This window comes from Microcebus murinus, chromosome 8, assembly GCF_040939455.1.
Source record: "Microcebus murinus isolate Inina chromosome 8, M.murinus_Inina_mat1.0, whole genome shotgun sequence".
NCBI classification, from domain to species: domain Eukaryota; kingdom Metazoa; phylum Chordata; class Mammalia; order Primates; family Cheirogaleidae; genus Microcebus; species Microcebus murinus.
The window spans coordinates 38,833,249-38,855,340 of record NC_134111.1 but is presented as its reverse complement, the minus strand read 5'-3'; the positions used below and the strand labels follow the sequence as shown (position 1 = coordinate 38,855,340).

Here is a 22,092-nt window from a genome sequence, read left to right as displayed (position 1 = left end):
GAGTCTAGTGGCTACAAAAAAAATAAATAAATAAATAAAGTGGAAGACCTAGGGTAGGCTTGCTCTCTTTTAAACTCTGGATTCAAAACTACAAGTGATGGGTCTTTGGATGCCCAATAACACTATGCATTCATGTGCAGAGGATGGAACTAAATCCTTGTCCTGAGAATGCGAGGCCTTGGAGGATCTAGGTGGCACAGAGGAATTTTGTTCATTAAGCTCCAGTGTCCTTAAATGTTACTTCACTGCTACTGCTCCCTGTTTCCACCTCTAGGTAAAGACGACTCTTTAATATGGTTTCTGCCCTTCTGAAGTTCCAACAGATGAGAAACACAAACTTATCCAACAGATATGGAGAACAGCTGAGTTTGAGCAGTGACAGAGAAACACTCTGCATCTACCGAGTTGGATAACTGAATGAGAATACAGGACCTTCTGGTGGCATGTTCAATTCACACTACATTCACTAATCAGTGCATAAAGCAAATTCTTCATTACTCTTGCTGTCTTCTTCAGGCAGCCTATATTTCATTCAGTAGAATGAAACGAATACAATATAACTGGGACTTTTCTTGTTGAGCTGAGGGAGGAGAGGATAACAGAGTATTTATGGTGGGGAGAACCAAATTTAGATTTTTTTTTTTTTTTTAGTCAGAGTTTCACTCTGTTGCCTGGACTAAAGTGCTGTGGCATCAGCCTAGCTCACAGCAACCTCAAACACCTGGGCTCAGGCAATCCTTCTGCCTCAGCCTCCCGAGTAGCTGGGACTACAGGCATGTGCCACCATGCCCAGCTAATTTTTTGTAGATATATTTTTAGTTGGTCAATTAATATCTTGCTATTTTTAGTAGAGACAGGGTCGTGCTCTTGCTCAGGCTGGTTTCAAATTCCTTAAGGACTAAATTACTCTAATCCCTATTTCTTAGTGTATAATGTTACATAATATTCCCTAAATAAAAATAACTTTATTTTCATTTTCCTGACTATAAGGATATCATGCCAAAGGTTTGTAACAATTTTTACAAAATTATTTTTGGATTTCTAAAAAATTTTATTCTCATGAGTCTTACAATGCCCCTGGATGCAATAGGCAGTCAACTAATTACTCTTATCCCCATTGTCCAACAGACAGACTGAGGCTTGGAAACACTACATGGCTGCCCTAGAGACACACATCTAGGAAGTGGTTTTGCTTCAACTAAGCATGGCTCTGGTGAGCCCTGGCAAGAGCACAAGCTCTGTGACTGGTGGTAGATTGGGGGTGGGGGTAGGGAGAGAATTCCTGCTAATTGTTTATGACCTGTGTGACCATCAACAGCTACCTAACCCATTTACACCTCAGTTCCCTCCTATTTAAAATGCTTTAATCCTCATAATTCCTAAATTGCAGGGTGATGAGGAATTAAAGCAGGTACACATGTCATCACTTGCACAGTGATACCCATAGTAAATGCTCAGTAAACACTATTATTCTAACAATAAAATTCTGTCTTGCCTCTCTGGGTAAGAATAACTAGATAGGCGGAACTAATCTGGTCTGTCCCTGTTATTCTCCCATGTTAGTTATGACCTTCTAGTGCACTACATTTTGAAAACTGGCCACTTGGATCCTTTGTATTAATTTAATAATTTTTCATTTCTCTCATCTTTGAGTAAGCAGCTGCTGTTCCACAAGATTAAAATGTCTAGATATCCAAAGATTATCCTTCAAATGTCCATTTATTTTGTAATTTAAAACACTACGAAGTGGCATTACTTTTTTCTGACTTATTAACTAGAACATATAGAACACACACACTTTTCTTGATGACTTGAGAGCACTATGAATATTCACAGCTATATGAAGACACTACTAGTCTCTAAGCCTGACTTTCAGTTGTTCCTGTCTCTTCCCCTGACATACAACCATCAGCTGGTGCTGTCACTGTTCCTCTGCTAATCTTGATCTCATGCTTTCTCTTTCCTACCCTTTGGTCCCTGTCCTCTTCTTGGCCTCCACCACTTAACTAAGCGTGCATATCTGGAACACACTCTACAGGAATACAAAGATAACCAAATTATATACAGATTGACCATTCCTAATCTGAAAATATGAAATGCTCCAAAATTCAGATTTTCAGATTAGGGATGCCCAACCAGTATGTACATTTTGCAAACATTCCAAAATCTGAAAAAAATTTCCAAACTCCAAAACACTTCTCGTCCCAAGAATTTCATATAAGGGATATTGAACCTGTATTTCAAATTAGAGTGAATAAGGTTGAGGGTGAGAGCCTAAAGAGCAAAATATAGGACCACAGCAGTTATTTAGAGACATTTAAGTATAATTTTAGTATGTTTTGAAGAACTGAAGTTGTTGTAGCCTGACCCCAACACAAATGCCTACCTGTGCACTGTGTATGCACATGGGTATGCTTAAATCTATCTGTGTGGGTGTTGTGATTGTATTGAGTATTTGGAGGATAGTTACCATAGCCAAATTATTTTAAGTATTTTATTTAATAGTTCAGAATATATAGATTAAAATGGGCAATTTTTTAAATGTAAAATGTTAAATATGATTTAGTCAACAAATATTTGAGTACTTATCACATTTTCTTATTTTATTTTGTGAGACATGGCCTTGGTCTGTCTCTCAGGCTATAGTACAATGGCATCATCATAGCTTACTACAACTTCAAACTCCTGGGCTCGAATAATCCTCCTGCCTCAACCTCCCAAGTAGTTGGTACTACAAGCGCATGCCACCACGCTGGGTTAATTGTTCTATTTTGTGTAGAGAAAGGGTCTTGGTCTTGCTCAGACTGGTCTTGAATTCCTGACCTCGAGGGATCCTCCTGCCTCGGCCTCCCAGAGTGCTGGGATTACAGGTATGAGGCAATGCACCAGTGCAGATAACTCTCCTATACTCAACAAATCAAAATGTTTGAGATTAGAAACGTTGTCTTCCTAAAAGAGAAGTGTTTTAGTTGAGCTTATACTTTGAACTTTGCTCATTTCCAATTATAAATGATAACGTTTTCAGGCAGGAGAAAAAAAAATCTGTATTCAATGTCCTTACCAATGTAACTTGAGATTCTGAGTTCTCTAGGAAGAAAACTGATGATATAATAAAATTAAATTTAAAACTCTACAGTAATACAATAATTTTTCCAAATGCAAGAACTGAGAAGAAACAAATACAAAACATTTAAGATATCATAGCAACACTAATTACTCATACTGGGCATATTTAGTGATTTCCATTACTATTTTACAAGGTGGTAACAGCATGAAAAATTCAATACAAGGATTTTGTTTTTTAAATGTAAACAGTATTTACAGAACTTCAAAAGTTGGTATATTAAGGCTTAAAAGAAAAATGAACTTAAACATTTTTAAATTTATTGAGAACACAAGGAAATAAAACTTTATTCTGTCTTCACAGCATCTCTTTATTACAAACATTAAATAGAGAAATACCACCATCTTACAAAAAATATAAGCATCAGAGCAGTGATTCTGATTCTAGTCCTTTCCACACCACCGTGGAATGTCCAGAACAGCCCGCCCAGCCTGACTGATGGAAAGGAGAGTACAGTAAAGCAGGGAGAAGAGAGAGCAGAGGAGCAAGCAGGCCCAAGTGCCAGGGCACCCACGCTCTTCCAGAGTAGACTGTTGCAGAAACTGCTGGTTGTTTATGGTCATTTTAGCGGAGTATGTGGCTGCTCACTGGAGCATGTAATTCCCAGTATTCGGGGCAGCTTGTTGTGGCCAAGGGACGACATTTTATGCATGTGAGGAGTCAGATTCTCCTAGAGCCTGATCTCCCAAAGGAACGTATTTGCTCCCACAGCTCTCTGTTCCTACCTGCTGGCTGGGACCCAGTGAGAACCCGGAGCTGCCTCAGGCCCAGAGATGGCAACCAGGCAGCAAAGCTGCCCTGGCCAACTTTGCACCGCTGCTTCCTGGACTGTTCTGTGATAGAGAAATATATTTTTATTTTGTTTAAGCCATGGTATTTTGATGTCTCTGTTACAGCTGCCAAACCTGAGGCCCAATTAGCACACAGATTTACAACAGAGCCGCTTTAGTGCCTAGTTACCTTGGCTCTTATTCTAAAGCTCAGAACCACCTAACTGATGCTTCTAAACAAAGTATATATTGAACACCTTTACTGGGTTGCAAGTATCTTCATTGGATTATGCATATGGAAGGCTGGGACTATGTCCTCTATACCCTTTTATTTCTATCAGACTATCTAATACAGGGCTGATTGAGGGAGGGGAGAAGTAGGGAAAAAAAGTTTGAGCTGTGGGCTTTAGGGGCAGAAGGCCCCTTGGAACTGAATCCCTTTGCAATTGCTGGACTCTAACCAGATGTTCAAGTTCAGTCATCCAACAAATATCAATTGTCTATTATGCAGCAGGTCTGACTCTAGGAATAAAGGCTTGTGCTATGTATGATGGTATTCACATTCTGGTAAATTAAAAGTTTCACACATTTTCTGAGCCTCAGCTTCCTCATCTGAAAATGGAGACAATAATAGCACCAAACTTACAGGACCATTGTGAGGATTAGATGAGGTGACCTATACAAAGTGGGCAGTACCATACACATTGGTACTCTACAGATATTCATTGAAATGCCACAACATCAGCATGCAGTAAGAAACAGAAGTCTGAGATTGTTATGTCAGTCAAAGTTTGGTATTCATTTTACTTCTAATGTCTTGTCGTATCTTACTGGAATTCTAGACTTGTTTTATAGACAATGGGGCTTATTGAACATAACATATTATAAAGCATTTGGGGGCTAATATTAAAAATAAAAAATATTAAAGGAATAGTTCCTGTTTGTAAATCTATTCAAGTAAGTGAACAGTTTCTTTTCAATGATGGGCTGGAAATCTTCTTTACGGAATTTAAAGTAGAACACTACCCACTACCCTAGGACAGTTTCAGTCCTGGAGCGTAGCGGCTTGCTTCTGTGTATCATCCTACACTGTGATCCAAACCTACCTTCCACCCAGCCACAGCTCATCTTCTCAAAACAATTACTGCTTCTCAGATCCAGCAGAGAGCTCTCTCAGAAGAATGACATTAGGCAATTTTAGACTGCAGAATGTTCAAACGCATTTCAGGTCAGGAGTCATCCTAGGGCAGGTTCCAAGAGAAGGAAAGGGGGATTGTATCAACTAACCAAACAAAATTGGACGACTGGGAATTGAAGATCTCTGATAGATGAAGATGAAAAATAAACTAATGCTCTGCAGGAAACAAAGAACGACGGAGTAAACAGTACTCCCACATAAGGTGGGTGGCTTCATTCTGCCATAGCAATTTCAGGGGCAATTAAATTTGAATGCCAGCTTTATCACTAAAATCCCCAAAGAATGATAAAACTTCAATATTCATGAAATCCCTGGTAAATGAGATAGCTCTGCTTCTGAATAGGTACTTGACCACCCATTAAGTATAAAGCACTTTATTAGATTTTAAATATTTGATCTAACTGAAGCCTTACCCAACAACCTATGAACTGGGCATTATTGTAATCTTACAGAGAGGGAATAGGCTATGAGAGGTTAAAGTGCTTGCCCGATATAATAAAGTTGCTTGTAGGAGGCTGGATTTGAATCCAGGTCTGTTTGACATCAATGCCTGCATTCTCCCCACCATTCCAAGGTATATTTTAAAATTTCACTAAATTCTTTAGAAGAGTACAGTGAAACACTGCAAGTTTACTGATGAGTCAGAATTACCAAATTATCACTATAAATAATAATGAAGGTAACACTTAAAAATATTCACTATGGTACAATGATGTCCCAGGACATACTGAAGCACCCAAGGGTCCATATACCTCTTCTACAGGGTCCTGGGGGCTGGCTGGTGGCAAGCATACACTGGCTGATGGACTGATCAGCCCACCCAGTGGCACACTCTGGAGTGTTCCACTGAAGGAACTGGGAAAGAGCCATTCCTTGGCTCAGTTGTCCTTGTTGGTAGCCTCCCTCCTCTGACTGGCTCTCAGGTGGCCATCTGACATTTTTCTGAGCTATCAGGGTGCCTGTCCTTCAACTTGTCAATGCTAATGTGCTATGGGAATCAAAACTCACTGTACTGGTTGACATGGTTTCCTCAAAATGTTTTAAAACCTTATTTAGGGTTTATTTTGGGCAGTTGAAATGCTAGCTAAAACAGTCACAGAATAGCAAACCAGACCTTGTATTTTGCAATATTTGTGGCCAATCTACTCTATGTCATAGTGCATTTCTAGTCTGTCTGGAAAAAGGACTTTGAAGCTGGGACGTATTTTTCATATACAAGAATTGCATTGGAAATGGCTCCATATTTTTTGCATAGTGCTAGTCATAAAATAAGACAATCCTAATTACTACATTTACCTTCTTCTGTGGAGGAATATATCATAAGGGAACATTTAGAGGATACCAATGTGAGCTCTGCCAGTTCAAATAAATCAGCCAAAGTGATTACAGTTGGCTTTGGACTGCATCCAGGTTACAGAAAGAAAGAATATATTAGGGATATGCACCATCATAGAAGTGACAAACTCTCCACTTCTTTGTAAAAGCACCAGTATTTTTGCAGGCTCAGACATGACTAAGCCTACAAGGAAATCTTGCTGGAAGCATTTAAAAGCTTGAAAATACAATCTTGTTAGCACAGATGCCTCCCCCAGCTCCCAAAAGGTGTGTGACATCACTTCAAAATATCGCCAGGCTGTTGAGTTGGAGGGGCCGATGTCTGCACAAGCAGAAGCAGCCCAAGTTTGGCAAGGTCCTGGTCAAGATTCAAGGACCTCCATTTCACTTTTGAAATAAAAAAGATCCATGTTTGAATAAATCTCTTTGGCTGCTAATTTTGTACAGAATTTATTTTTCTAATAGCAATGAAAAAAGTGTCAGGTATAAGCTATTGCATACATACCTTGAGGAAACTTTTTAATTTTACTTTGGATATCTTCTCTCTCTCACTATACACTGTTTCTTAGGGAGGGGGCTTTTTACGTCTTCCCTCACTCTTCTCTCAGGTAATTAATGTGAGTTTGAGGGTCATCAATGTATTTGTATTTTATTTCATGAAATGCCAATATTTTCAACAAACATGTACTCAACAAGTACTCTGAAAGTTAACTTGTAGTACCAGAGTCTATTCTAATCTCTGGAATATAGTGGAAAGCATCCTTGGACTGGGGCATTCCAAACAATGCGATATTTTATATACTTTTCTGCAACTGCCTTCTCTTACTTAATGATACTTTGTGGAATTCCCTCCATGGCAGCTGGTAAAAAGATGTATCTGAAGAATCTCTTAATGAGATTTCTGAATATATTCTGAACAGATATTTGAAAAGCAGAATTACTTCAAGATGACACAACCCATATCTCCATGGGTCTAGACAGACACTGCTCTTTCTCAGCATAAAGGCTGTTAGGGATGTGACCAAACCTCTCCTTGCCCTCTGGCTGGAACCTCTTCCATGGGCCAAGTCTTGGCCAGGGCCCTCCACCTTTGGGTATTCTTCATCTGGATCTAGGTCCCTCCTAAGTGACCCTGAGCTAGAACATGGTGTTTCCACTACATATTATCTCAGGGATAACAACTAGATAATGTTTATTGAACATTTATTATTTTTAGCAGGTTTGAGGATACAGAAGTCTCTACCCAAAGTAACCTGCTCAAGGTGACATAGCTTAGCAGTTGTGGAGTTGGAAGCTCCTGCTCTTAAACACTGTGCCATGCCACCCTTCTGGATCTGAACTCTGCTATAGTGGTCATACTAAATTTTTCATTTTTTAAGCAAGATAATCCAGTTTCATAACCATGATTCACCTACAAGTTTTCTACATCTTGCAACCTATATAAATTTACTTTTCTTTCTTCCTTTGTCAACTTTAGCCTATGGTAACTTTTGGTCTCAGCTTAAACTGTGTTCCTTTTTCATCTCTGCAAATTCAGTAAGCCATCAAACCATGACTTAAGTCATTAAAGTTTACCAGGTACAAAACATCTTAAGTGCTAGAACACAAAAAATGCCATTTAATTCCTAAATGAAACTCTACACTGACTGGGAATTCTCCCCATAAAGTGCCCAAAATGTGTAAGCAGTTTAGTCACTGATATCAAGAGTGAATCAGAACAATATCAATGGCCAGTAGTGACAGTCACCAAACAGATTAACATATCAATCTGAACTACTTGAAAGAATATATAGCTTGAGGCCCATTAGAAGCAAGAAAGCAGAGAACTGAAAAATCTAATTGATAATACCCAAAAACCCTTGTTTCTTATTTTGGAATCTTAACGAAATCAGAGAAGATCCACTAGTTATTTTATACCACGAATTTCTCAGTCATATATCTTAAATTTAATTCCTCCCTAAAGGGAACACATGTTTAATTATCAAAAAGGGTAATAGGATATAAGAGTGAACACATTTCATAAACCATTGATGTCTAAGAATATATTTTAATCCTTCACATCCTAAAGACAATTAAGCTGGGTATAAATTCTTGTATTATAAGCATTTTTTTCTTCAAAATTCTACACACACACACTTGGTCTACTTCACTTACTTGGAATTTAGTGTTCTACTGAAGCCTAATTTTACCACTGCAGATAAACTATTTCTTTTATCTGAATTCTTATAAAGTTTTTTCCTCTTTCTCTTTGTAAATATAAAATGTTGTCAAGGTAATTCCTGGACAGGCCTTTTTTCCTGCCTAGGAATTACCTAGAAGATGCCTGAAATCTAATGATCTCTTTAGATCTGTACATTCAGGGCTTTAATTTCTACTCAGAAAAAAATATTTTAAAATTATATTTAAGTATTGCTTCTGTTCTAACTACTCTAAAATCCTTCAAGAAAATCTATAACTTTTCCCTTAGGTCTACTTTTTACAGCTGCCATGTCTAGGGGCATTTATTATGCCATTTTTGTTCTTTTCTTCTACATTTCAGGATAACTTCTCATATGCTTGTCACCGTCAATGATTCAATTTTCCTCTATATCCATTCTTCTCTTTATTGGCTTCATTGTAGATTTTAATTGTTTAGCATGCATTTCTGGAGTATGACTGCCTGGATGTAAATCTCAGATTCCCTACTTATTAACTATGTAAGTCTGGGCAAGTTATCCAACTTTTCTTAACTTCAGTTTCCTCATTTGTAAATAGTGGTAATAATAATACCTACAGGTATAATTCAGGGTTTTTAGTTACAAGTACCAGAAAATACCTTGGCTCATTTGAGAATAAAAATAATTTACCAAAAGGATATTGTACAGGTTAAGACTATTTATTTTCCCACCAAGTTTACTAAGGTGGGGAAATGTGTGAAACAAAGAAAGTGGGATGTGATGTTTAGAGGACTAAAAAACTGACAGATTTTCCCCTGCACTAATCAAAAAGTTGTGATAAGGAATATAGAGGATCTTCCATTTAAAAAACTAAGTAAAATGCCTAACACATAGTAAGCACTCAATACATGTTAGCTATTAGTTTCCTACTGGATTTCTGTGCCACAGAGATCACTGATTCTTTTATCCTATTGACAATTATGCAGTTTTTCTAGATTTTTCATTTGTTCCCAGTAATAGTAGTAGTGGTGATGGCAGTGTGTGGTGGTGGTGGTGGTGGTGGTGTTGGCAGTAAGAAGAAGATACAGCAATCTATTTCTGTCAAAAAGCAGCTGGCCCAGTAAAGCAATGCTTGGTCTTGGTTCTCACAATGGCAGACCTGGCATAGAGGATCCACTGACCACTGTTTTCAATTCTGTTCTACTGGTCTTTTAATAAGAGGGCCACTCTCCAACTCTAACAGTAGGGTGAGTATCTGCATAGGTTTCTTAATGGGAAATGGAAATAAGTTTTATCAATAGTAAAGAAGTTTACTTAAAAAAAAAATTATTCACCACCAAATAAAAATAGTTTCACATCAATAAAATACATTTGCCCAACTTTGCAGTGCAGATCAAATGAGCTAAGGATAATGGCATTCTGTTCAGTACCATAGCTATACAAATACAAGCTTCATATTCTTACCTACAGACCTTCAAATCTTGTAATCAATCAGCTTAGAATGATGACAACAGTAGCAATCACTAAGATATATTTTTCACATAATAATTTAATCAGAATTCACTTTCATTATTCTTTGCTGACTGAAATAAAAGAAAAATCAAGATCCTACTGTTAAGAGCTTACATTATAGAGAAAAACATTATATACCTTATAAGGAACAAACGAGAAAATGGTGCAATGGAAAAACTCTAGAAAGCATGCCTCCCTTCCAATAGGTATAGCCTTAAAGCAAGAAACATATGAGGTAGCTAAGGTCATGAATGAAAAAAGGGAGATGTCAATTTACTCCTTATTTGGGCAAAAAAGGCTTTTTAAAATGAAATATTTTTAAAAGGGGAGAGATCATGGCATATGTCAACTTTGTGACAGAAAGGTATTTCTAAAGGAATAATAGAATGTAGAAATGCTTAATATGGATGAAATAGTAACAGTTATTAATTCCTCCACAACAGTTTGTTAAAAGGCCACAGGTAGTGGTTAAGGAACTTGATCTTGATTTAGGGTCTAAGAATGATTTGGGGAAATACAGCAAATGAGATATGCCTATTAGGGTAGATGATATCCCATGATCAATACTTTACTGATGTCAATGTGGCTTTATAGAAATTTTCAGATGTAAAAGTCTACAAATGAAAATACCAGTTAAACAGTCTATATATTGAAATGCCTTGAACTCCAATTTTTAAAGAGAAATTAAATTTTCATTCAAGAGTCAAAGAGATTTCAATTCTAAGTACACTATCTTGAAATTTATGATAGTCATTTTCACATTTGAAATATGACTATAAGGAATATAATTGTATAATAGGTATTTGTCTTCAAGTTTCAATGTGTTCTTTCAGTTTGCTTGCAGACTATTTCTATTATGTGTAACTCTTGTATTTTTAAGGTTTGTGTATATAAAAACTCTCAAGATTCTATAAGCTAAGGCATTTGTCTTTGAACTACTTGAAAAGAACTTTACATTTTAAATGATTTTTCTCAGGAATGTCTGAAATGAAATAATCATAACCTAAATTATGTTGCTAAGGTACAGCAGATCTGATCACTTTGGAAACAATACATTCATAAAATACAAACAGTTGAAGTAAGACCATATGGACCCATTACTGCAAAGTGACAAAAATGGCAATTTAGAAATTGAGAACACTTAGACATAAAGATAGGCACTGGCTACATTGTGTTTTGTGATAGCAACAAAATAACTTTAGGGCTGTACCTGAAGGGAAAAATATGTCTCTGAAATATTATTCTTTCTAGAAGTGATTCTAAAAAGAAAAACGATCATGCAGAGCAGAGAATTCAATGCAGAATGATTCTATCATCCACTTAATCTCACCAGCTCAGCAGTCACTCATTTCAAATTTAACAGCATAAAGTTTGCATGTACTAGGGAAAAATTATTCCATATATTCATAATTTAACTCTGAATAGGAATCTGGGTTATTCAACCAAAGAGGAAATTATAATTTTAAAATGCAAAGTCAGGGTTGGCTTTAAGTGTTAACAAAGGAAAAACATTCTATTATTTTAAATGTAAACTAAAGGTAATGCTAATTCCATGGTTAAAGTTAAATTTTTACCTAAAATTAACAAATTTACATAAAACTGATATAATACAATGCATACTTATACACTGTTTACATTAAAAGGGGGGCAAAAGTACACGTTCTGGATCGTATAGTTCACCTAATGAATACTCATGTTCCCATTACTCCAAACTGAAGTATACAATATGGTTTGTGCCTCTCTGCATTCTTCTGAGGGTAGAAACTACATGAAATAGAACATTTTTACATGTCTCCTTCCTCCCACCCCACAACCCTTTCCTTGACAAAATACTTTGTTCACAGTGGGCTTTGAATAAATATGTTTTCATTAATTAAAAGCAAGCCTAATGTAAGTGTAGAGGAATAGTGAACATTATTAACCAATAAATATTTGGGGGTACCTACTATGCATTCCACATTCACATCTGTGATCCAGCTATGTATGAACAGCCAGAGTCTGTTCAAATTCCTAAAATTTACTAGCTCTTCCAAACAAACTCTTCAGTGTCAATACACCTAAAAAGATGTTTCCAACTGAATTAAAGAGAATAAATACTAAGTCATTCTGAATGCATAATTGGGGCCATATAAGACTGGAAAACTTTGCTAGTGGGTCCAGCAGATCATTCATCAGACTTTCAGAAAATATGAGCAGATGTGCAAATGTATATGCTTGTTTTTTGTTAACTTGGCAATCTAATTTTTTAGGTTGATGGTGAGTTTGTTTTTATGGAGAGGGGGAGTAACATTCAAAAACTGAGTAAGTCTGTTGGCCATACTCTGTAGTATTCTTTAACCACAGAGATACTTGAGGTAGAGGATACCCTGCATCATTAACACAAGGAAGAGAAATGATAAATTTTGATCATGGTAAGGCAATTTAAGAGGCAGTCCTCTTAAATGGCTCTGCTGAGAACCATCACTCTAACACATGTAACAGCGTTCAGAAGGCTTGAATACAAGACAAACAGTGTCACAAAAGCGTGACCACTTGACCTCATTCTGAACCTCATTCCTATAACATTAATAAGGTAAAGCTGTAAAATCCCACAAAAATCACTAAGAAGAGATCCAATCTTACCTTGTGTTTGATGATACAGTTCAGGCATGGAAGAGTTTGCTATAGGTTACACAAATACTAGGATAATTTAGTTACCAATAGGAAAAATGAGAAGTTTTAGAATTGTACTTACAGCACAGCACTTTTAGTTAACTATCCTTGTTTACAGCTGAACTAAAAATTCTGTCTTCTGCATGTGGCTGAGGTGTGTCAGAGAGGACTATTTCATTGTAAATAAACGTAGGGGCCAAATAAAAGGAAGTTGCAAAGGCAGGTGCATAACAGTTGAGTTGTTTCAGTTTCGGAGGAATAAAGTAAATAATTGTCCTGGAATTTGTTCAGTTCTGGGCATTCTGCCATACAGGAAGGGTGTGTAATTACTGAAGCTAAGATATCCATGTAAAAATGCAGTAATATCAATAGGACACAGTTGGGCTCCAAATTTCCTTATTTTATCTTCAAAAATTAAGGATCTCTGGCTCTCATTTCACTCTTTGATATTTAAATATCTTTTAAGTTAATATGGACACACTGAAGGTACAATGGTAATTTTCACAAAAGCCAGAAAATATTATCATGAAAGGTGGTGTTCTCTTTGAGAGCTTCACAAATGAGGAACAGTGCAATTTTCACTCATCAAAGATAACAAAAGAAGGATACATAGTATCTAATTTGAGACCTCATCAGAATAAGAGGAGTACATATAAAATTAGCATCTTTTACCAAATCTATTCTTTGCTTACCATTTCATGCTATCTAGACTGGCCTTAACCTTAAATCTGGATTCCAAGTTCCTTAAATCATCAACCAAAAATATGAATATACAGTTTGTGGGAGAACAATAGAATGGAAGTTAGAGAGCCTGAGGAGTATAGCCAAGTTCAAATAAAGATGTCAATTATTCAAACAACTTTATGACAGAAGATGAAAGGATCTAATGAATATTACATGTGTGATGTTACAGAACGCAAATCAAATTGTGTCCTATACAGAACTATGAAATACACTTGCTAATCCTATCCATTATTGGCCATATGGTCCTCTTGTAAAGAATGTTTCTAAAACCAAGAGATCATATACTGTCAATTACAAAACTACAATGTATTCTACCAATTGATAATACTACCCTGCACATGGTCCTTGGCTTGCTGCTTCCTTGTTTCTGTGAAGTGATCGCTCCAACACATCAGACTTAGGTGTGGGAGACAGCAACAAGCCTCTGGATAAGCAGTCAATGTCTTATCAAATTACAATTCCTCTGCATCCAAAGGTGTGCTGTGTACTTCAAGGATATATCAGTCAGTTTAGCCTAAGGTTTTTACAGGAGGAGGCAAGACTCTTTTGGGGCACCACATTTGTACTATTTTATTACAGGTAGCTGTTAAGATAGGCAGTAACCAGTTACAAGTTTGCTAGATATTAGAAAAGTATCAGGATACAAAAAAACTTCCTCCTTTCCTACATCAGTATTCATCTTGGACTCCTAGATTCTTATTAGGAGTTGAGCAGAACAGCAGAAACTGCCAAATGATGATCCTTATTACAGCCAACTGGTGGCTGAAGTTCAACTGACACTTCCTGTAATTTCAGATTCAAGTCCAAGAATCACATTACTTTGTTATTCCCATGGGTTGACTTTATTTCTCTTAAAATGCAATCCTTAACATTTCTTTAACAGTTACTCATATTACCTGGTGTACATGATGCTGGTGGATATTTTATGAAATTACCAAGATAACCACATTCTTTTATTCCCTACACTTACCTACGAGCTACAGTGAACACACAGGAGATAAAAGTTATAGCACCTATGTCATTATTTGACCATCAATATGAAATAAAATTTTACTTTGTTCCATGTGGAGACTGCATTTAATTTCTAGACCAATATGGATATAGTGCAATTCAAATTGTCATAAGAATGTACAGCTGGGTAACACGTTTTCTAGGCAGTGTCCTTGAGACTCTCTTGCTTACAATGTTTCTGTGAACACAGCTACGGGTTCCATTATCTTCACAAAACAGCGAGTGAGCGACAAAGTAATCTGATAGTCAATATTATTCATCCATTCCCCTCCTTGAACGATCATTTATTACAGGTCTCATATATTTAGAGATATGTATAAGGTGCTGGGAGAGGAGCAACTTGTAACACATGTACAAACAATGTATAAAACAGGGCTCTGTCTTTAGGTACTGATTATATGGATCCAAAGGAGCATAAGATTAAGAGTCACAGCAGTGGTTTAAGGTGTTCAAGGAGATCAAGAGAGAGATCTGATTTCACTTCAGGTTGGGGTGAGTATGGTTTCATGAAAGAGGTAGCATTTGAATGGAAGCAGGCTCCTTCTTACTACCAGCAAAAGAGCAAGGACTTTTTTTGTACCTGCACAGGTATGCATATTTGTGACTAACATCAATGTGAAAGGTTATCATATTATAAAAGAATAAGAAAGTAAATTCTAGCATTATGCCAAAGAAAAAGGAACAGCTTCTGGCACTAGAGAATTCCAGGGAAAGCATGGCTGAGTGGTACAAGATTTCAGTGTTTTTATGACACCCTAAAATCCAATTTCAGATATTTAACAGACTAATGGTTTCTTAACAAGACCACTACTGGTTGTTTGCCATTTCCCTCCTTACCACTTACCGTGAATTACCCAGGGGGAATACACGTGAGGTATTTTACTGGCTTGGATGTGCTTTACTATAAAGAACCACCTAGACTTTTCCTCTCAAAATTTAGGTTACTGTTAAAAGATATTATTTTGTAATTCTTTAACCAGGTGCCATGACATTATGTTTGGGGTTGCAATAAATCAGCATGTTCATAAAATTTATTTTCGCATGCTCTCTTTCTTATAACAGATATGTAAAACTGTTCTGATTTGTGAGACCAGTATGGTAAAATTTTGAAAGTTTAATGCTGTGCATAAGTACGATACCATCACAGCACAAACAATACTCAATAATCAGAAAGTATTTTTTGGTCTTTTGATGTCAATGTCTTAAAAAAAAACTCACCGAATCACTAGATATATTTAACCCTTTGCACTCGGATGTCGAGTGTGACTCGACACGGTTAGCAAAAATTATAGAGATTAAAATTACTTTTTGAATGTATCAATAATTTGAAATATAAAAAAATCCAAATAAATAAGTTTGTATGAAAAGAAACTCCAGTTTTTTATTCTACTGCCACACTTTGTAAAATCTGGGGTATTTAAAAAATTAAATCCCGAGTAGAATAAAGAAATTGAGAAAAAAGCAAGCGAGTACAAAGGGTTAAAAAGTAGAATCACCCGCTCTCCCAAGAGGAGCCTGTTTTCATTATGTAGAGATGTCCATAACAGTAACAGTAGCCCTTACTAGGTGCCAGGTACTGTTGTAAGCTTTTACTGTCCTCACTAACTATTATTATCCCTATTTTATAACTGAGGGAACTGAGGCATGGAGAGGTTAAGACATTTTCCCAAGATCACATGGTAAGCAGAGAAGCCAGAATGGAAACCTAGGCCATCTACCCAGTTGCACTAAGGGGGTCTCCTTCTTCTCTACCCTAATGAAACACCATTCCTGAGACATCTCTGCCACCAAACAAGGTCTGCTCTTTGAGACTGGCAGAGCTGATATCACCATATCATGGTTATAAACATGGCATGCCACTGAGGTTTTTTTTTTTTTTTTTAAAGAGCATCTAAGAATATTGCTCTTTTGATACAAAACATGATCGACATTAATTATTACATTTGAGTGTAACATGTAGGCTAAGAGTGCCACACTCTAATTAGTATTTTTAAATCAAACATATAAGGGGAGTAGTAATTAGTTCCCTTATTCACATCTAACTTTCCTATGCTCTGTCCCACTGGGCAGATGATAGGGAGTAACACATTTTAGGAGAATCTTAAGATATCTTTACTCCAAATATATGTTGCCTGGTGCCACAAAAACCCTATGGGAGCTATTTAAAACCAGGTGAGTTATATTGGAACAAGAAACAGATGTGGTGTCCTGGGATGAATGACTGAAATGCTAAGTACTGAATAATGACACTTTTTTAAAAAAGAAATCATGTATGGAAACTGCAAATTAAATTAATGGATCCTGATTTCTCAGAATAGGGATAGAAGCAAAGATTTGAGTATATCCTCCCACTAACGAAATAATCTGGAGATACATAATTCTTTTAATAAATAAGAGAAATGCTTTAATTTTTGACTAGCATGGGGAACTGAACTGTTCTTGCTATCTCCCACAAAATATTTATTCGGAACACTAATTAATTGCCAAAAAATAAAATTTTGAAGTCATCTGAGACCATCAAAGAATTCCAGTGCCCAAATCATTAAGTTTCCATATTTTCTTCCACATGGAGAATACCTGGTCTCAAGGTACAAACACAAATTTCCCATTGCTGTGTTTACTGCATACAGTTTCCAGTTTTGAGTCACTTCTGGACATTTTGATAAATGTACTGTCATGTTTCACCAAAAACACAGAATATGCTAAGAGCCCCAAATAAATCAGAACCTTCTCACCTACAGTTCCTTAGGTCAACTGTGAAGTGCTATTGGAAAAGAGTTCTTCTTTCTCCCCCAAGGTGACAGAGCTTAGACATTCTTTAGCTGGTGGAACCATGAAAATGGTACTGACTATATCTTGTGTCTTCTCAGATTCTTAGTTTATGGAATGCTTAAAAACTTCAAATTTCAGTGAGGAATAGAAAATATTTTGACATCTCACTAGTAGAATACGTTGTGAAATCATTTTTTTCCTAAAAATACAGTTCTAATGTCAGATTAGACATATGTCATAGTTATGGAGCAATCTTTCATGCCACATTCCAAGTTATAGCAAATAGCAAAATAATAAGGTATTAAATACTTCACTTTTTGTCATTAGTCACTTGAGCTGCTGATACTGATTTTTTAAAAATATCTCAGGAAATATATAATATTTGGTTTATCTCTCTTGATAAAAATAACACTGAGTGACTTAAACATTTTTTAAATTTAATATTATATTATTCCAACAGAATTACTCTCAGAAAGGGCATATAACTTTTTGGGGGAAGGGAAAGGGCAGAAAAGAAAACTATCCCTGGAGCTTTAAATTTACATTTACCTTATTAAGCTTTTAAATCGTAAGAAATTAAATTCCAGACTTCCAATTTCTCTAAGCATAACAGACAAGACCTAATTTAGAAGGTTACTTGGGTTTGAAGGATAAAGAATATTAGTGCCTTGAAAAAAAAAATCAACATAAACATGACATTGAAGCAAACTGGCACAGTTTGACAAGTTTTAGAACAGTAGCTCACAAAATGAGTATACTTAAATTCAGACAAACACACAAATACAGCCTTTATCCAAAACTCACAGAGACAACCCTATACGATACCTACGTTAAAATATCCAAAACATCTATAGGTATGACAGGCCTCAGGTTGCCAGAGTCCTGCTGGGAAAGCCATCACTGAGAACTACGCTTTACACAGCTTTGCGTGCATGCACACACTCTGCAATGTGGGGGAGACAGACACCGATCACCATCGAGATTGTCCTTACTTGCAGACGCACAAGTATCCTGCATGTTCCGATTCTGACTGGCACCTGGAGCGGCTCTACATGCCAGTCATCCCAATGTACTCAGGGATGTAAACACCTTATAATTAGAAAACGTGAAGGCGTCAAGGACGTTAGACAAATTTAAAACACATCCAAAGATTAATTTTTAAAGGCATTGAAGAAATAATTCATTGTGAATTTCAATAAGAGTATGTACCTGCTCCTTCACGGAAGCTAGAATAGTGGTGGCTGTGGTCTCGGGCTCCATGCCTGGGCCAGTGGAGGCAGCTTCCTGGTGGGTCTGTGGTTGCCCCTCCTCCACCAATGAGGCCTGTTCAGGAGCTGGCATTCCTCCTGCAATCAAGCAGGCAAAGGGTTAACACTCTCTTCTGGGCTCCCTTGAAGGAACAGGCAGGGGCTGAGGGTTTGCAGATGGCTCCTAACAACGGCAGTAAACTTCTCCACACAATGATCAGAAGCTTGTTAAATTGCTAAGTTTTCTAAGCAGATAACAAATCAGGTAAATATTATTAATGTATCAGGAAACTAAATAATAAACACCCTAGATTATTATGAGGGTCAGTTTTCAAAAAAGTAAACACACAAAAAGACATCTACAAATGTTAATTGATGGAAGAAGCAATGATGTCGTACCAGATACAGAAAAGGCTTATGCAATAGAAAAAGAAAAAAAAGGTCAAAACTCAAAGAAGGCTTAAAAAATAAATAAAAGTCTGCTTATTTAAAAGAAATACAATGCATTCATAACTAGCAACAAGGACACCCTTGGAGTCTTATAGCCAGCTTGGTTTCTTTAGAGGAATCTGATTATCCAAAGGTAACAATCGCTAGGGAGATGGCGTTGAAAAGAAAACCTATTTTTCAGGCCCATAGAAGAGTAAGTTCTTGGCAGGAGATGGAGTGCCTCTCCTAAGACGATGGATACATACTGAGAGCAGTGTATTTACTAGGAGATTTACTGACCTGATATGGACTTTCTACAATTTTGAAAAATAGTGGGAAAAGATGCTCATATGACATATTATCAAAATTTGAACAACGTTTATATGTCAGTCTGTCTTCCTGAGAGCACAGTCTGTATTATACCATAAAACTAGCCTAGTGCCTGGCATTACATATAATAGATGCTCAATTAATGTTGCTAAATAAATGAATATATGAATGAAGGATGACATCTTTCCACTGTCTCATCCCAGCCATTAGGCAAATCTCACCAAGTCCAGGATGCCCAGGAGACCATATATGTTTAGATGTGTTACTCTGGGTACTCATATAGGGACATCTGAGACTATCAATATTTTTCCCAATATTCTTCATAGTTTTCTCCTAAATATCACTCTACAATTGTATTTTAATTTTTTATCAATTAACTTCCACAGTGTTCAATTCTATAGTTTGATCTGAGTTTTCCCCCCAATTAACTCAAATTTCATTATTAGCCTGATGTTTATTTCCAGATTCATAAGCTATAAGTAAAAGGGGAGATGTACGTATCCTCTGAGCTCCCATCTTATTCCCTACTCTCCTGACTTCCATGTTAGTGGAGAGGGTCTAGGGTCCAGGTTCCTGCTGGTGGTTGCTTTATTCTTACATATTAATAGGCATAAGTGCACAGTGGATCTGGTTAGTTTATTTGTGCATTTCCCCCTTGATGCCATCCTCATGGGGAGTTCTCATGCCTACTCTAGCAGGAAACTTCTCTACCTCACATTTTCATGGTGCCTAAGTGCCAGGTGAACCCTGATCTGTGAAGAGGAGTATCTTCTCAAGTACCAATAGCAGGAAGATCTTCAGGCTTGAAATAAGTGGATCTTTGATCAAAATCTAAGTGCCCTGGGACATGTTTCCACCTTGCTGAGCCCCACTTTCCTCACTGATAAAAATGGTTTACTAATTCTTTACACAACACAATAGAACAATTTCATGGAAATCTTTATTTCTTAGTATATTTGACATACTTATTGAGATGTAAAACACTTAAAATATTAATAACTGGCTAAAATTTCCTCTTTCTGTATTGATCAAGTGCTCATTAAAGATATAAAGTCTATAAAAAAATGCCACACATAAATATCCTAGAATAGCATTTAAGGCAAGTAAAGATAAGAAAGTATTCTATGCCATTGAAAAATTACACACCTTAAAATAAGCAGATGGTTGCAAAGAACAAAAATGTTACTATGCAACAGTGAAACAAATAATGCCAAGAACTAGAAATTTTAAATGTCAAGAATATAATATCATGAAACAACCAATGTGTGAAAAGAAAAAGAGAAGCAAAAATTCAGTGAACAAAGATAATTTGAGGAAAGGAGAAATAGAGATGCCACTGGGGAAGTAATTATTTATTAATGTAGAAGGAGCCTTATTGTAAAAAAGATACAGCATTACATTGTTGTAATTATATTACATCACTGTGAGCCAATCATACTCAATTTCACAATATTTATTTTGATGATCCTGACTACATAGAGCCAATGAAATCAAATGAGCATTTTCTGAGTACTGCTCTGCCCGTGTGTGACGCAGGGTGATAAGGAGATACAAGCACAATAGGGTCACTGACCACCAGTGGCCTATCATTTATTAATGCAGCAAAATATGAATCAGACCAAGGCAAAGTATAGCAAGATGTAAATGATGAAGTAATAACACTGAAGTCAAGAGGAAGAGGTTCAAAGGACTTACAAATTTGTAAAGGAAACTGCTGTAACACTAAGAAATTCCACAGGATAGGAAATTTTCATAGGCAGGATGATGTCTTATTCTCTGATTCCTCAAAGACCAGGATACATCCCAGGTGATCACGGACATTCAGGGGACGAAGAATGAAGACCATGGTACTTGCGCTTTACTGAGGGTGAGACACTCCCTAACCCTGATTTCTGGAACAGTCTCAAAATGCTACAAACAACATGGGGCAGGGGAGGGGTGCCACAATTCTGATGAGTTATGAGCCTAGTAAAGGTTTCTGTCCGTTTTCTTATAGTTCTCATAATTGTAGATCTTTTAATGAGTTGGAAGGAATAAAGCTAAGACTAGGATCACAGAAAAATACTATGACTTCTTCCCATTTGCAAGGAGAAAAGCAAAAAGTACTTACATAGATAGCAAAGAGACTGTGAGAAATTAGACCTCATGCTTCACTCAGAGACCTTGGCTTGCCTGATTTGAGGGATCACATTCTGGAGACTTGAGGAAAATTTACAAATAGGCTTCTGAACCATTTCTGAGGGCTCTCCAGAGAATCCCAGAGAATCATGTGCTAGAAAACTGGAAGGAGGAAAATGCCATGGCTGTTTTTAGAAAAAGAGAAGGTAGACTCTTCACATTATAAACTAAAGAGCTAGACACAGATCTTGGGTGAGATTCTCAAAAGGATTTTATCCAAGAGGTGATTTGTGAGAACCAAAAAGGGGCATACCAAAGAAAAGTCATGTTAAGCTGGTCTAATTCCTGTCTGTGGCAGTGTAACCATGGAAATGCAGTGTGTCCAGACTCCAGTGAGGCATGTATAATATTAGAAGTCCCTCATGATATTTCAATTAACATAGAAATGGGGCTGGAATCAGGGCAATTTCTGACTCCAACAACCTGTAAATAGCTGAAAGAAATGTATCAATCTATAGAGGTTTCTAATGTAATGCCAGAGTTCTGACCTTGACACAATTCTACAAAAAATTCTAGTCATAATATCAATAATAATATACATGGCGTGCTCACACTCTTCAATGACTAAGAAGAATACTGAATTTACCAGATGATAAAATTAAAATACAAAATACATATTGCTATGCTGCAGTAA

General features: G+C 36.7%; 1 protein-coding gene across 5 annotated transcripts in view; it reads right to left on the bottom strand.

Moving 5' to 3' along the window:
• The window catches only part of PKP4 (plakophilin 4), a 222,912-nt gene that overhangs the window by 134,392 nt on the left and 66,428 nt on the right, over positions 1–22,092 (bottom strand). For all 5 annotated transcript variants that reach the window (XM_076005559.1, XM_076005560.1, XM_076005558.1 and 2 more), the window contains exon 2: positions 18,484–18,620. In XM_076005559.1, coding sequence (XP_075861674.1) covers positions 18,484–18,615 — 132 coding nt within the window. In that variant the 5' untranslated portion in view covers positions 18,616–18,620. The remainder of the gene's footprint in view (positions 1–18,483; positions 18,621–22,092) is intronic.